The sequence below is a fragment of the Orcinus orca genome, chromosome 15 (genome assembly GCF_937001465.1).
Source record: "Orcinus orca chromosome 15, mOrcOrc1.1, whole genome shotgun sequence".
In the NCBI taxonomy this organism is placed as follows: Eukaryota; Metazoa; Chordata; class Mammalia; order Artiodactyla; family Delphinidae; genus Orcinus; species Orcinus orca.
Genome location: NC_064573.1, coordinates 63,933,786 through 63,948,802, shown reverse-complemented (window position 1 = coordinate 63,948,802; position 15,017 = coordinate 63,933,786). Strand labels below are relative to the sequence as shown.

At 57.7% G+C, this 15,017-nt stretch overlaps 1 protein-coding gene across 3 annotated transcripts in view; it reads left to right on the top strand.

The window, feature by feature from the left end:
• Positions 1-2,189: 2,189 nt before the first annotated feature.
• The window catches only part of PPM1F (protein phosphatase, Mg2+/Mn2+ dependent 1F), a 29,150-nt gene continuing 16,322 nt past the window's right edge, over positions 2,190-15,017 (top strand). Inside the window, exons 1-3 of one of the 3 annotated variants that reach the window (XM_049698488.1) lie at positions 2,190-2,298; positions 7,069-7,311; positions 12,380-12,501. In XM_049698488.1, the coding sequence (XP_049554445.1) occupies positions 7,070-7,311; positions 12,380-12,501 (364 nt within the window). In that variant the 5' untranslated portion in view covers positions 2,190-2,298; position 7,069. Of the gene's footprint in view, positions 2,299-4,725; positions 6,078-7,068; positions 7,312-12,379; positions 12,502-15,017 lie in introns of those variants that run through there. The other 2 variants (XM_004276085.3, XM_049698489.1) reach the window with 2 other exon arrangements.

Here is a 15,017-nt window from a genome sequence, read left to right as displayed (position 1 = left end):
CCAGCTATCCTAGGTGGGAGGAGGCGGCTGGGAGAAGCCTCCCTGGATGTTGGCCCTCACTCCCACCCACTGCCCCGGGCCAGACCCCTGCTCCCCACTTGGCGTCTGGGAGCGGGTCTGAGCGTGGGGCCTGCACCCTTAGGGCCCATTCCCATTTCAGTTCTCAAACACCCGTCCTTTCAGACAGAGGCAGGCAGCAGTTTACATGAGGGAATCGCCCACGTGCCAGGTGGAGAAAGTACCCCACAAGCCACACCGCCCTGCAGGCCGCCTGCCACCTGCCCCCTTCCCAAGCCTGCTCTACCCGAGGGGCACTTACGTCAGGCCTCCACACTTTGGGATTTCACCCCCTGCCCAGGCTCCACCGCAAGAAGAGGCTCCATGAAACACCTCTCGGAGCCTGTGCAAGGGGCAGTCAGAACCATGCTGCCCACACACGGACCACTACCTCAGTTGTAGATTCACCCTAGAGGCTGGAACTCAGGGGCCGGGTGGGCTGGGTGTTGTGGGGAGGCTCCTTTCCCAAGGGCAGGAGCGGAGCTGCGAGCTGAGGCGGAATGGAATGTAGCGGGGAGGGATTGACGGAAGCCACAGGGCACGAGTCGGCTCACCGGCTCACCGGCATGTCCTTGGCCCAGCACCCGCCAATAGGAGGCAAGCTCCTGGCCAAGCGGCAGTGTCTCGCTTCCCCGTCATCTCCCAGCACCAGCCTTGAATGGAATCAGTGCTCCGAGGAGTCTAGTGTGGGCCCTGCTGAGGAAGCCCATGGGTATGTCAGCATTCATGGGCTTTGCAATGTGGAGTCCTGTCCCAGGACTGCCTCACCCACACTGTGGTTCTCAGACTTCACCCTTTACTCATTCTGATGCAAGTGGTCCTGGGCACACTGAGAAACACTGAGGCGGGGTCGCACAACAGCACTAGGAGATAGGTTGGTTGCTATTGTCCCCGTCTTTCTGGTAAAGAAACGGCACAGGGCATCTAAGGAACATGTTCAAGGTCACAGGTCCTAAGAAGTAGCCGCGGGCCTTGCTGGGGTCACCATGGTGATGGACAGGTTATAGGGTCTAGGAAGGTGTGAGGAGGAGAATGGGATGAGCAGCACCCGCTCCACCCTGCTTCCTCTGCCCAGGCACCCCCTACCTTCCACACCCACCCCCTCCCCAGACGGTGTCCTTTCATATCTGCCAGCTGCTTGTTCTCCAGACCCTCCTGTTAGTGAACCTTAGTTCCTGGGATGGACAAAAGCCATGTGTGGGCCTGGAGGTCAGGTGGGCAGGGCCCCAGTGGGGCTTCTGAGAGCTCTTCCTCCATAAAAAGTTTAAATTATGCTTTACAATTGCATTGATATAAAGATGAATATATTAATATTATATACTAAGACATTTTCTTTGACCTAAAAGTTCATTTATCTTTTCTGGCGTTAAAACATTTTCTGGGAATTCCCTAGCAGTCCAGTGGTTAGGACTCTGTGCCTCCACTGCAGGGGGCATGGGTTTGATCCCTGATTGGGGAACTAAGATCTCACAAGCCGCGTGGTGCAGCCAAAAAATATTTTTTTTCCCCTGGGCTTCTAAGGTGGCAGAAAAATGACCCCCAGAGATGTCCAGGTCCTTGTCCCTGGAACGGTGCTGTTAGATGACGTGGTGGAGGGGAGTCAGGGCTGCAGGTGGGATTAAGGTTGCTCATCTGATTTTAAAACAGATTATCCTGGGTCATCTGGGTGGCCCAAGGTCATCACAAGGGTCTTTTCGGTCCTGGCTTTGAAGGTGGGAGGGGCCATGAGCCAAGGGGCGGGGCAGTTAGAAGCTGAAAAAGGAGGGAGAACCTTCTCCCCTAGAGCTCCCAGAAAGGAAGGCACCCTGATGACCCTTGAACTAGCCCATTGAGACCTTACTGGCTTCTGATCTTCAGACCTGTAGATATTAAATGTGTGTTTGTGGCCATTGGAAGCTAACCGTCCCTAAAAGTGTCGTGGGCCCTGGGCAGTGTGGGCTCGCATCCCTGTTCTGCTACTAACCGTCTGTTGACTGCGCAAGTTGCCTAATTTCTGGGCACCGCCCCATCTACACAGCCACCACAGGTAGAGACCTGATGCAATGGCCGGGATGCAGGCCGCAGGTGCGCTCGTCCTGCGGGTGGGGCTGCCGGCGCGCGCAGCGGGCCGCCAGGAGGCAGCAGAGGCCGGCCCCTCCCGCCTGGGCCCGACTGCGCCTGCGCGGCGTCCGCGGTGGCCGGACGGGAAGTGGGCGGGGTCGCCTGGGAGCGGCTAGAGGGCGCCGGGCGGCCGAGTGGCAGGTGAGGACCGTGGGGACCCGGGGTGCAGCGGGGCGCGGGCGGGGTGCTGATGCGCCCGGGGAGGCTCCGGCGGCGGCGCCAGGGGTGCAGGGGCGGGTTGGGGAGATGAGGAGGCCGAGATGGGGAGCCGCGAGGGGCTGGGAGCCGAGTGGGGGCTGAAAGCGGGGGCGGCAGCCGGGACCCGGGGAGCCCGGGGCGGGCTTGGGGGCTGCGCGCCCAGGGTGCAGCGGTGGGGGTTGGGCCCGCGGGGGTGTGGCCGAGCCGGGGGGCCGAGGGCCGTGAAGCAGGATGGGGTGCTGAGGGTTGACGTGCCCCCAATGCTTGGGCTTCCTCCTTCCCCTCCGCCCGCATGGGAGCATCTGGCCGGGCCCCTGCCCAAACCCCTACCCCAGAAGCCCCCGCACCTTTGCCAGACTGCAGCTCTGCCCCAGCGCCTCCACCCCTGGCCTGCCCCCACCCGGCCCTCCCCCAAGCGTATTTAAGGTGTTTTAGTTAAAGCCAGTGCTTGGGCTACAGCAGCTTTAGCGAGACGCGTATGAGATTGAACCTCCGGTAGGGAGGCCATGGCTCCAGCAGTGCAGCTGTGTGACTTCAGGAAAGCCCCTTAGCCTCTCTGTGCAACAGGGAGATATGGCAGCTGATTGTAGGGATTTTAGTGCAGGGCTTAACATAGTGGGGCCTAGTCAATGGTGATGGACGCCTCCCCGCAGCCTTCCACTCAGCTGGACACATGTCTTGAGTGACACGTCCTGAGTGACACATCCTAATGACATTCCCTGGCACAAGTTCCGTGGGTGAGCTGTGCTCCCACCATGGGAGATAGAACATGAAGCTCACTGCTGGCTTTTGTGCCATATCCGGCCTATTGTCACAGTTCACTCTTCCTCCTGCAACTGAGCTGGAAATGACAAAGGCGTGGGAAGACCCCACCTGATTCCGGCTTTGCCATTTCCTGCCTGTGTGGCCTCAGGTTGCTGACCTTCCCTGAGTCTGTTTCTTCATTGCAACCTGGCTGAGTCCAACAGCGTGTACTCAGCATAGTTGTGAGAGGTAAACAGGATGCAGGCCACTCTGCAAACCTCCACACGTTCATTCCTAGAATTCCTTTGTGATATGGCCTGAAGCCAGCCCTGTCCTTAGGACCTGTTCGCTGCCCACCACCTTTAGTAGAGTGTCTTAACTTCCTCTTTCAAGGGGCCAGGCCTCAGGCTGCACCTCCCAACCCACACCATCTGCTGCAGGGTGTTGGGAGGAGGCCGACACCTTCCCTCTGCCCACATGTGCCAGCAGCCGTGCACAAAGGGGCCTTGCACGGAGGGCTGTGGTACAGCCGAGAGACCGGGTGTGGGAGTACAGTTTATAATCTTGTGAGAAGTCAAGCCTGTAAAAAGTGACATTTGCACAACAATGTGAACGTGCTTAATGCAGCAAAACTGTACACTTAAAAGGGTAGAATGATAAATTGTATGTTATGTATAGTTTACCATAAGTGTTTTAAAAAGAAAAAAATACATATGTGGGAAAATATCTGGAAGGGTTTCTGCCATACTCTTCCCAGTGTTTGTTTATGAACGAAGGAATAAGGCTCTCTACTTGCAGAAAAATGTTTGCTGAAAAATGTTTGCAGAAAAATGTTTAACTGTGAATACTTTTGTAACAGTGATGCAGTTTCCCTTCCTAAAGATTGCTGTTTCTCTCTTCACTCCTGTTCTGAAATCAAACAGGACTTGACAAGTATCTTGTCCATACTGCCGAGAAAAACACAGTTGTACAAACACACATTGGTTGAGCTTCGAAGTCAAAACGGTTAACCTGGAGGATAATAAATATTTTAAACGGAAAAAAAAGAAAAATGGGCTTTTACAAGTCAGATGCGAGCAGAAGTGCTATAGAGCCGTGAAGACGGCTGTGCCCCAGCCATGGGGATTTCAGCAGAGGCAGGGCCGGAGCTCTCAGGGCTGCACCTGGGCGATGGGCGCAGAAATGAAAGAGGGGCCTGGGAGCGGCCAGCCCCAGGGTCGGCGGCCCATGAGGGGTGGGCGGGGTTCTGTCCAGTTAGCAGCCGGGCTCCGCAGTCCCACCTTGGCCTGACTGGGACCCTGGCTGGGTAACTTGGCCCTTTCGCTGATGCCTCGCCTGAAAGGTGAGGGTAATAACACGGGGTATTGTGGGGGGGGTGCAAGAAGAGGTGGCAGCGGAAGTGCGCTCAGAGGGTGGCGGCCCTGCAGTCCCCTGGCGGGTATTAGCTGCAGCACTGTTATTCCTGCTGATGAGCAGTGCAGAGGGGCTTCGTTCCAGGAGCTGGAGGACCTGGCCTCAGGCCACATTTGGCCAGACCGGTGGAGCAGGTGGCAGTGGGGGCTAGCGGCCCAGTGTCCCTCCCACGCCCCCCCCCTCCAGGTCCTCATTCAGGAGTCTCCCCCCCACCCCCGCCCCAGCTTCTCACCAGCTCCCAGGTCAGGACCCCCACACCAGGCCCAGCCCCGCCCCGCCGCATCCCCCCATCTCACTGCCTGCCTGCTGGCCTCCATCCTTCTTGACTGGCTCCTCAGTTGGTCCTGGGAGAGCTCAGGGCTATGGTCCTGCCCTTGCCCCTCCTGACCCTCCCAGGGCTGCCTCTGGGCCCCTTTGGGCAGGAATTTCTCCCTCGCGCTGTCATCTCGGCCCCGGGCTCATATCAGCTGGGGTAGGTCACAGATCCAGGAGCTGGTTGAGAAGAAGATGGCAAGGAAGGAAGTTACTCTTGTCCCTTACCCCACTGTCCCGGCTCATTTCCTGGTCCTTTGTTCTGCCAGGCTATGCGAAAACAAGCCTGGTAGGTCCTGGTGATGCCCACCTGTCTAGCAAAGGCGGGGCTGGGCCAGGCCATGAGAGTAGCAGCCCTCACCCCTCAGGTACACAGTCATGCCTGGGCATGGAGCGGTGGGCACAGGGGCACAGCGGAGACCAGGCCTTGGTGCTGCAGAGGGGAGGGGCTCCCAACCCACCGAGAAACAGACTCGGGGGACTGGGGTCCAGTCCCAAGGAACAGCATCCCAAGGCTGGGAGGCAAGAAGGAGGCCCCTGCATCCCCAAAAAAACCCACCACCATCAGCGAGGTTGAAGGTGAAGGGCCTGAATTCGGTGCTTTGCTTTCGGCTGTGGGCCCTACCATGCACCCTGGGAGGTCAGTGAGCACCATTTGACCCTAATCACGTATCTAATGAGCGTGCTTTGGGCCACCAGCAATTTCAGGGCCTCGTATTTGTTTGGACTCAGAATTGCAGGGGAGCTGGGGCCAGTGTTGCCTGGGGCAGCTCTGCGTCACTCACATTTTTCTCCTCTATGCAACAGGCCAGAGCATTTCACAGGCAGAAGAGGCAGCTTGGCCTCTTTCCCTGCCCAAGGGTGTCTGAGCTTCCTGGGAAGTTCACGCCACCTTCCTGTTGTTTATCGTTGGCTCAGGCCCGCCTGGCTGCCTCCTCCCTGCCCTTACCACCCCCACGGTGCCCGGCCCGGCCCCCCATCTCACAGTCTCGGACCCTTGTGTTTATAACGCAGTGTCTAGCTTGCTCTCACCTGATTGTTCTTTATCTTACGTCCTTCATTTGTTTCCCTGTTTGTTTTTTGCGGCCTGGAGCTGTGTTGTGTCACTCACTTGTGAGCAGACAGGAGGGATGGCCATGACTGGGAGCCTGTCCCCAGAACCTTCCATCACAAGCGTCCCAGTTCCTGTGTTATTCATGTGTGTCTACTTCAAGAAATTAACTTCCAATTCTCCTCGCTGACAGATGAGAGAGGTTTTGTGTTTGTTTCTTTCTTTCTTTGGCCGTGCCACGTGGCTTGTGGGATCTTAGTTCCCCGACCAGGGGTCGAACCCAGGCCCCAGCAGTGAAAGCGCCAACTCCTAACCACTGGACCTCCAGGGAATTCCCTGTTTCTTAATTCTTCACCCTTTGCCCTCCAGACCCTCCACTGATGACACATCTTACTTCCCCTTCCCCCTCACCCCCATGCCTGCTTGTCTGCTGTGTCCTGTCTCTGTTCTTCCAGGAGACTTGTGCTGAGTTAGGAGCTCTGATCCTCAGTGGGCAGTGAGCCCCCTGTATCCCCCATCCTCCAGCCCATTTGAAGCCCAGGACGGTCGGGGTGTTTGTGGACATGGACAAACCTTTTAAGCCTCAGGAGGCCTGGGACTCCTCCTGAGAGGACTTATAAGGCTTGACCATGTCCCAAAGGCCCTGACTCTCCTGGGTTAACCCTCTGCTTCCCTCCTGCCCACACGCCCTCTGTACGATGGCCCTGCCACCGTGCCATCAGGTAGCCCTGCCCCGCTCTGGGCATGACTTCCAGGCTCCCAGGCCCAGTGGCATCACCTCCTCACCTTCCTGCTGCCCAGGTCCGGCGTCAGGTGGAACCCCTGCTCTGGCCGTGTCCACCTGCCTCCATGGCCTGGCCCTGGGTCCCTCTCCTGCCTGCCTCTGGCCACACCAGCCGTCCTCTGCCAGGAACATGCCTTCCTCCTCCTTCAGGACATCCCTCTGCCCCGGGCTCTGTCTCCTGAAGCCACTTCTCTGTGGGCTCCCCCAGGTCCCCTCTCAGGGTTGTCCCTCCCACGTGGGCCCCGGAACTGTGTGTGAGGCCCGGGGGCCCCACCTTTCTGCCTGGAGCCCCGAACTTGGTGCGGTGCCTGCCCCTCAATGCTTCAAGGGGAAGCAAAGAAAGTGAGGCGCTCAGCACTGTAGGGCGCCAATCGACTGTATTCTTGCCAACCCTCACGTCTCTCCCCAGAATGAAGACCAGTGACCCAGCAGCAGCCCCCCAGGATGCTCTGGGCATGGCCTCAGGAACCCCACAGCAGAACAGCCAGAAGGCAGAGGAGAACCCCAGCTTCCTGGACGAGCTCCTCCACGACTTCCCAGCCCCGCTGGGCCCAGAGAGCCCTTTGCCATGGAAGATCCCAGGGACGATGCTGAGCCAGGAGGAGGTGGAAGGCGAGCTGGCTGAGCTGGCCATGGGCTTCCTGAGCAGCAGGTGAGCGGTGTGGGTGCCGGGACAGGGGCCCAGGATGGAAGGGGGAGGGGAGCACAGGGCACGACCCTCACCCTGGCTGCCTTCACCCCCTGCCTTCCGCTCCTGCTGACTACATTCTGCGCAGAACTCCCCTGCCAGCCCCGTGGGTTTCCCAGGGCTGCCACCGCCAAGCGCCACAGACCACGCAGCTTAGAGCAACAGAAGTGCCCCGTCTCATTGTCCTGGGGGCCGGAAGTCAGCGCCGCTCCAGGCCTTCCTCTTAGCTTCTGGTGTCACCTGGTCCTGAATGTGCCCTGACCTGTAGACACATCACCCCAGACTGGCTGTTGTTGTCACCAGGCGTCCTCCTTGTCTGTCTGTGTGTCTCGTCTTCTTGTAAGGACACCAGTCCTGTTGGATTAGGGGCCCTGCTCCTGTGTGACCTCATCTTATACCTGCCAAGACCCTAATCCCAAACAAGGTCACGTCCTGAGCCACTGGATTAGGACTTCAGCGGACCTTTCCGGGGTACACAGTTCAACCCCTGATGGATGCTAGCAGTAGGTCCCATTTCTATCCTGTCTCGCAGTCAGGGAGGCAGAGGCTAAGAGACTGGCCTGAGGCCTGGCAGTCCCCTGGCCACCAAGACCTGAGAGGTGGTGGCACTGTCCCCGTTTCACAGGCCGTGAAGACAAGGTTCAGAGAGGGACATGACCAGCTTGGCAGGTGTCGGGGGAGACGTGTGCCACCGGCAGCCACAAGGGAGGCTCATGGGTGAGGGCTGGTGGGTCACTCGTCCCCTGTGAACCTCATCCCTCCCCAGGGGCCGCACCCACCAGCGCTAGTCACTGGGTTACCCCTTGTGCTGGGACATGCCCCAGCCTCTGCGGTGGCGTTCCGTGTCCCCAAGTGCTCTTTCTTCGTGGCAGGTCAGCCCCACCCTCTCGCACCCCTGGGGCACCTGCTTGGTGGGACCCGAGGCCCCATAACAGTCAGAGATAGGAACGTAAAGGCTACGGGCCCACTCCAGGGCCGCGTCCATGGAGCTCGGGGGAAATGCCAGTGACCTGTCCTTCAGTGTGGTGTGTGCAGAGGGCGATGCGGGCTGCTTTGTTTTGCTTTGGGAAAATATTTCAGAGGCAGGTGCCGTAAAGCAGATCAGTGGAGCCAAGCGGGCCTGGGGCCTGACGAGGCCACATTGGCGGTCTGGGTGCTGGATGTGGGAGAGACGAGGGGCTGGGAGTGCAGAGGAGGGAGGGCCTGGCACCCACCAGGCACCACAGTGGCACTTAGGGGACAGAAGGAACATTGAGGGGCCCTGAATCCCCAGCAGCCACTGGGCAGGGCTGGTGCCCCTGCCAGACATGAGGAGGGCGAGAGGACCTTCTTGCGGGCAGGGCCTTGGGGGGTGAGTTTAGTTATGGGGGAGGGCGGGTGCCTCAAGTTTCCCCCTCAAGTAGGGGGGAACTCTCAAGGTGGAGTGGGGCCCCTCAAGGCCGAGCAGCGGGCGAGGCTGGGGGAGTGGGGAGAGCGCCAGGCCCTGAGCACAGGGGGTGAATGAGCTCCCGTTAATTAGCAGATGACATAGCAGGCCTGAGACCATCGGTGATCGGCGAGAGGCCAGGGTTCACAGCCCCAGAGCCTGAGGCTGGCAGGAGTGGTGCAGGTGGGCTCCCATGGCCCCTATAGGCCCCCCATGAATCCACCTTGAAGGATTTTTTTTTTTCTTTTGGTTCCACCGCACGGCTTGCGGGATCTTAGCTCCCTGACCAGGAATCGAACCTGGGCCCTTGGCAGTGCAAGCGCAGTCTTAACTAGCCAGGGAATTCCCAACCTTGAAGGAATTTTAAAGTCTCATATTTTCCAGCCATTTTAATGGATTTATTTTTGTCTTTCTCTAGTATTTCTTTACTGTGTAGACACAGATGTCACACGTGTCACACGTCTACACACGTCTGGCGGTCGGGGCCCCTACCCGCATGTCCCAGCAGCTCGTGTGCAGGCTCTTGGCTATCCAGGCCCGAGTGTGTTGGTCCGCAGGGTTTTTCAGGTTGTAAATAGAATCCTGCGTGAGACTGTCCAGGAGTCAGATCACGAGGTCGGGACTGCGGTGATTGACCTCCAGTCCTCCCCTTGTGGTCAGCGGTCACCTCTCAGGTCCCTAAGTGGTGCGTCCCTGACACTGTGGCCACTGATGTGCGTTTTCATTTCTGCTTCTAGACTGGTGGCTCCTTGGAAACCCCGAGGTGGCCAGATAAGAGCGGTTCTTTTTTCTTGGGTACCTACCTGGTCCTGGTCTCCGAGGCATCGCTGTCATCTTTAGGGGCCTCGGGGCACCAGGCAGGACCCCTGGATGAGATGGGAGGGTGGCCAGGAAGCCAGGCTGGGGCCCACATCCAGGCATTGTCCTCTCCCCATGGCCGGAAGCTGCCTCACTGCCCCCAGCGCCGGGAGCAGAGGTGCACTTCTCCCCGCCCTGAAAAAGGAAAGCCCAGAGGCTGGCAGGAAATCCCCACACAGCAGAGGAACACACTTCTCATGCCTTGGCTGGTTGTTTTTCTTTTTTTTTTTTAATTAATTTATTTATTTTTATTTTTGACTGTTTTGGGTCTTCGTTGCTGCGCGCGGGCTTTCTCTAGTTCCGGCAAGCAGGGGCTACTCTTTGTTGTGGTGCTGGGGCTTCTCATTGTGGTAGCTTCTCTTGTTGCGGAGCATGGGCTCTAGGCACGTGGGCTTCAGTAGTTGTGGCACGTGGACTCAGTAGTTGTGGCTCGCAGGCTCTAGAGCACAGGCTCAGTAGTTGTGGCGCACGGGCTAAGTTGCTCTGCGGCATGTGGGATCTTCCCAGGCCAGGGCTCGAACCCGTGTACCCTGCATTGGCAAGTGGATTCTTAACCACTGTGCCACCAGGGAAGTCCATGGCTGGTTGTTTTTTATTTATTTTTTATTTATTTATTTATTTTTTTTTTTTGGCTGGTTGTTTTTTAAAGGCAGGTCCAGAGGCTGCTCCCCTGAGTCACTATCTCATTTTAAAAAATGACAAATTCATCCCAGTAGATCCCTAAGGCCATCTGTAGACACACACCGGGACGCCCAGAGGGATGTGCCCACCCACCTGGCCCAGACTTCGGGGACAGGTCAGGATGCAGGATGAGTCCTAGAGGCTGCAGGGACAGCTGGGGGATGGAGCCACCCCTTATACTTGGGGAGCCAGGGGGCTCTGTGGCTGGAGCGGCCCCCCGAGGCTGGGGGCTAGGCGGGCAGGCCCTGGAGCCTGTGGAAAGAATTTCCTATAGTGCTTCCCACTGGCCTCGGTCTCTCCACCCCCCGACCTCCCGGAGCTGCCTAGTGTCCCTCTTGTCCCGTACTGGAGGCTTCCCATCCCCCTTGTTTGCTTTCCCGCTCCTGCCTGCACTGACCCTCAGCTCTGCTCTGCGCAGCCTGTCTGACCTTGGTAGCAGCCAGCGAGGTCTTGCTTCCCAGACTCGGCCCCAGGTGGCACCCCTGGGGTCACCCCACTTCTCCAGCTGCTCCGGCTGCTCTCTGCCCCACCCCTTTCATCCACCCAGACCACGTGCCCACTGGCCACAGGCCTCTTGACCTCAGTGGAACCTGAGACTCACTGTGGACCCGCCCGGTCCCCTGCCCAATGCCTGCTCTGTCCCCTCCCATCCACTGCCAGGCCCACCCTCCAAGATGAGGCCAGGAAGTCTAAAAAAGCCCAATTGCAAGACGGGAATAAAGACGCAGACCTACTAGAGAATGGACTTGAGGACACGGGGAGAGGGAAGGCTAAGCTGGGACAAAGTGAGAGACTGGCATGGACATATATACGCTACCAAATGTAAAATAGATAGCTAGTGGGAAGCAGCCGCATAGCACAGGGAGATCAGCTCGGTGCTTTGTGACCACCTAGAGGGGTGGGATAGGGAGGGTGGGAGGGAGGGAGACGCAAGAGGGAAGAGATGGGGATATACGTATATGTATAGCTGATTCACTTTGTTATAAAGCAGAAGCTGACACACCATTGTAAAGCAATTATACTTCAATAAAGATGTTAAAAAAATTGCAGTGTATGCAAAGTGCAATAAAGCAAAGCACAATAATCAAAATGCAAAAAAAATTATGTAAAATTTAAAAATAAAATAAAAATTAAAAAGCCCAATTGGATTATATCATGTCTCTCTTCAAGCCACACCAAGGTCATGCTGCCTCCCCAGGTTCCCCTTCACCAGCTGTCCCAACAGCCTGCCTTGCCCAGGGACGCCCTGGGCTGCACACAGCCTGATCTTCCAGACACTGCCCATGGGTCCCACGCTCCCTGGATTCCTTTCCTGGGGCGTACGTGACAAAGCGCCACGGGCTGGGCAGCTTAAACAACAGAACCGTATTGTCTCAGGATTCTGGAGGCTGGAGGTCCCAGAGCAGGATGTCGGCTGGGCTGGTCCCTCTGGCGGTTGCTGGCAGTCCTCGGCTATAGGCTCAGCTCACCAGTCTTCACCTTCACAGAGCATCTCCCTGTGGGTCTCTGTCTGAATTTCCCCTTTCGATAAGGACACCAGCATTACTGCATTAGGGGCCCAGCCTACTCCAGTGGGACCTCATTTTAACTCATTGTATCTGCAGCGACCCCATTTCCAAGTAAGGTCACATTCTGAAGCACTGGGGGTTAGAACTGTAACATACACATTTTGGGAGACACAGTTCAACTTATAGGACTCCCCAACCCCCAAGGGTCCCCAGCTGGTATTGGGGACCAGGAGCTGGTATAAGGCTGGACGTCGGGCAGTTTGGCCTGGCCACTGTGACCAGCAGAGAGGCAGCTCGTACGTCTGTGACTCCCCCTCCCCACCAGCCCCAGTGAGGGCCCCATAAATGGTACTGCGTGGATGGCCGTCCAGCTGCACGAGGACCAGAAGCCGACCTGCCTGTCGTGGGTGCACGTGGAGTGTGAGCGGTCACCGCTACCTCTGGAAGGGCCTCCGGGAGCAGAAAGGGGCTGGGGGTCTCTGCCTGGAGTGTGGGGCAGGCTCTGGGGTGCTGGCTCCTCCTGAGGAGCCAGCCCCTCACTCCGGGTTTGTGCCCCCAGGAGCGCTCCGCCACCACTTGCTGCCTGCCTGGCCCACGAGGCAGTTGCCCAGCTGCTGCAGACGGACCTTTCTGAGTTCAGGAAGTTGCCGGAGCAGGAGGAAGAGGAGGCCCCTGTGACCCGTGAGTCTCCCTCTTGGGGCCCTGGGCTTATTGGGCAACACTCTCCAGCCAGATGGGGGCCAGGCTGCAGGGGAGTGTCAGGGCTCACCTGGCCCCCCTTTTCTTTCCCGTTTTTCTGGCGGACAGGGAGGTTGTGGGCAGCGCCGGACTCGTGTGCTTACGACAGGGTGTCAGAGACTAGTCGCAGGGAGAGACCTCCCCAGCATGGAGCCAGCGGGGTGAGCGCCGCAGCCCGGGAGACAAACAGCCCTGTCCCGGGTCACACAGGAGGAGCCCGAGGTGCCAATGGGCCTCACCCACACGCTTTTCCACTTCAGCGGGTGACAAGTGGGTGTTGATGCGAGAGCTGGTCCCGGGGTCCAGTGGTAGAAAACCCAGAGCTCGGGCCGTGTCTCAGCTGATCCAGGTTGGGACCCTTGTCAGGTGGAGACTTGAGGGTCCCTGAGAGCCTGGGGAGGCGCCACAGAGGCCTGTGTCCTGTTCCTGGGACAGCAGTCAGCGGCCAAAGGAGCCCAGGATGGGAATGAGCCTCAGATCAGGCAGGGCCCTTGTTTTGCAGGCCTTTCTGTCCCTTTCTTAGTAGTTCCTTCCAACTGTATTCCACCCAAAAGTCGGTTCACGTTGGACCAGAACTGCAGAGAGCAAGAGCCTGTGGGCCAGGCCCTGGCAGAGTGTTGTGTGAGCCCCGCCTGAGCAGGGTCTCAGTTCCTCCACACCTGCTGGAGAAGGTGCGGGGCTGTGGGCCAGTCGGGATGCAGAGAAGCAGGGTGGGTCCTGGGGTCCAGCCCTGGGGTGGGCAGGGGGGTGGGGGGCAGTTGGAGCCTCAGCAGATTTCCCCTCCTTTGCCATTTCCTATTGGACAGTGTTGCTTTATTATTGTTTGTTTTTTAATTGAGACATAATTGACTTGTAACTGTAACTTAAGTGCACAATGTGTCGATTCGGTCCTTTTATGCATTGCAGATGGTTACCTGACACCTCCACCACTCACATAATTACTATCCAGCTATGTCCCTTTAAACTCGGCATTAATGCCACATGGAGGGCAGAGCCGGGGGGGGGGGTGGGGGGGGGGGCGGGACACACGTGGCCTCGCCCCCCACCCTGTTCTCTGGCTCCCCGCCCGGCTGCGTTCCAGCCCAGCCCAGCCCAGCTCCGAATTCCTGCCCTGAGGCTGTGCGGGTGACAGACCGCCTTTGTCCTGTGCAGAGCCTGCTGCCCGCGCGGCCCACAAAGGGGCGCCCCGCCAGCTCCGGCCACGTCCAGCGGGAAGTCAGCGCCACCTGCTGGCGGGAAGGAACTGCGCAGCTGACACCCTAGAGCCAGGCCTGGGGGCCCTGCGGGCTGGGGAAGGGGAAGGACATCTCGGCCGGCCCTGCCCTCCAAGCAGGCCTGGGCCCGCCGCCCTTAACAGCTCACCCCTGTCATGGGAGTAGAACACAGTCAAATCAGTCTATCGAAGCCATTCTTGCAAAACTGGCATCACTCGAGTGTTATAATAATCACTGCCCTGGGACTTCCCTTGTGGTCCAGTGGTAAAGAATCTGCCTTCCAATGTAGGGGACGCAGGTTCGATCCCTGGTCGGGGAACTAAGATCCCACATGCCGCGGGGCAACTAAGCCCGTGCGCCACAACTACTGAGTTCATGCGCCTCAGTGAGAGAGCCCGCGTGCCACAAACTACAGAACCCACACGCCCTGGAGCCCATGCACCACAACTAGAGAGAAAACCGACACACCACAACTAGAGAGAAGCCTGCGCACCACAACAGAAGACCCTGCATGCCGCAACTAAGACCCAACACAGATAAAAATTAATTAATTTTTTTAAAAAAGAATCAACTCCTGAGGGCGGAGGTATGACTGAGACCTCTGTGTGGCCGGGCAGGTGGAGCCTCCAGCCGCCCCGTCCTGCCCCAGCAAGCAGTTCCCTTGAGTGGCCTCGGCCTCGGGAGTCTGTGGGCCGAGGTCCTCCTTCCTGCCCTCAAGGGGAGGGGATTAGGCCCCATTCTCGAAGGGAGAAGTAGCAAAGCATTTATGGACGAATTTTAAAACCAGCTCCTGGTTGTAGTGGAATATGGGAAAAGCACAAAAAAGTGTCTTTAAGGAAAAGCCTCAGCCGCGGACCCAGCCCTGCGGATGCCCACTGCTGACCTTATGGGGTTTATGCCTTTCTCGCCTCTTCTGGGCCCAAGCGGGTCGAAGGCTTTTCACGTTCTCATGATCAAACCATGTGTGTAATTTCCTCTCTTTCTTTTTTTTTCACATTTTTTCTTAATATCATTTTTTTTTAATGTCGTGACATGAGCATCTCATATGCTTGCAAAGTCTATTTCTGTTTCACCCTTTAACTTTTTAAAATTAAACTCAGGTAACCATAGCCTCGCGTGCGGTTGTGAGAAATAACAGTGAGGGACCCCCTGCATCTTTATCCTGTTTCCCTCAATGGTAACATCTCGAAAACTAGTGAAATATCACGACTAGGATCGTGACGTAATCTCATCCCACAAGGATGT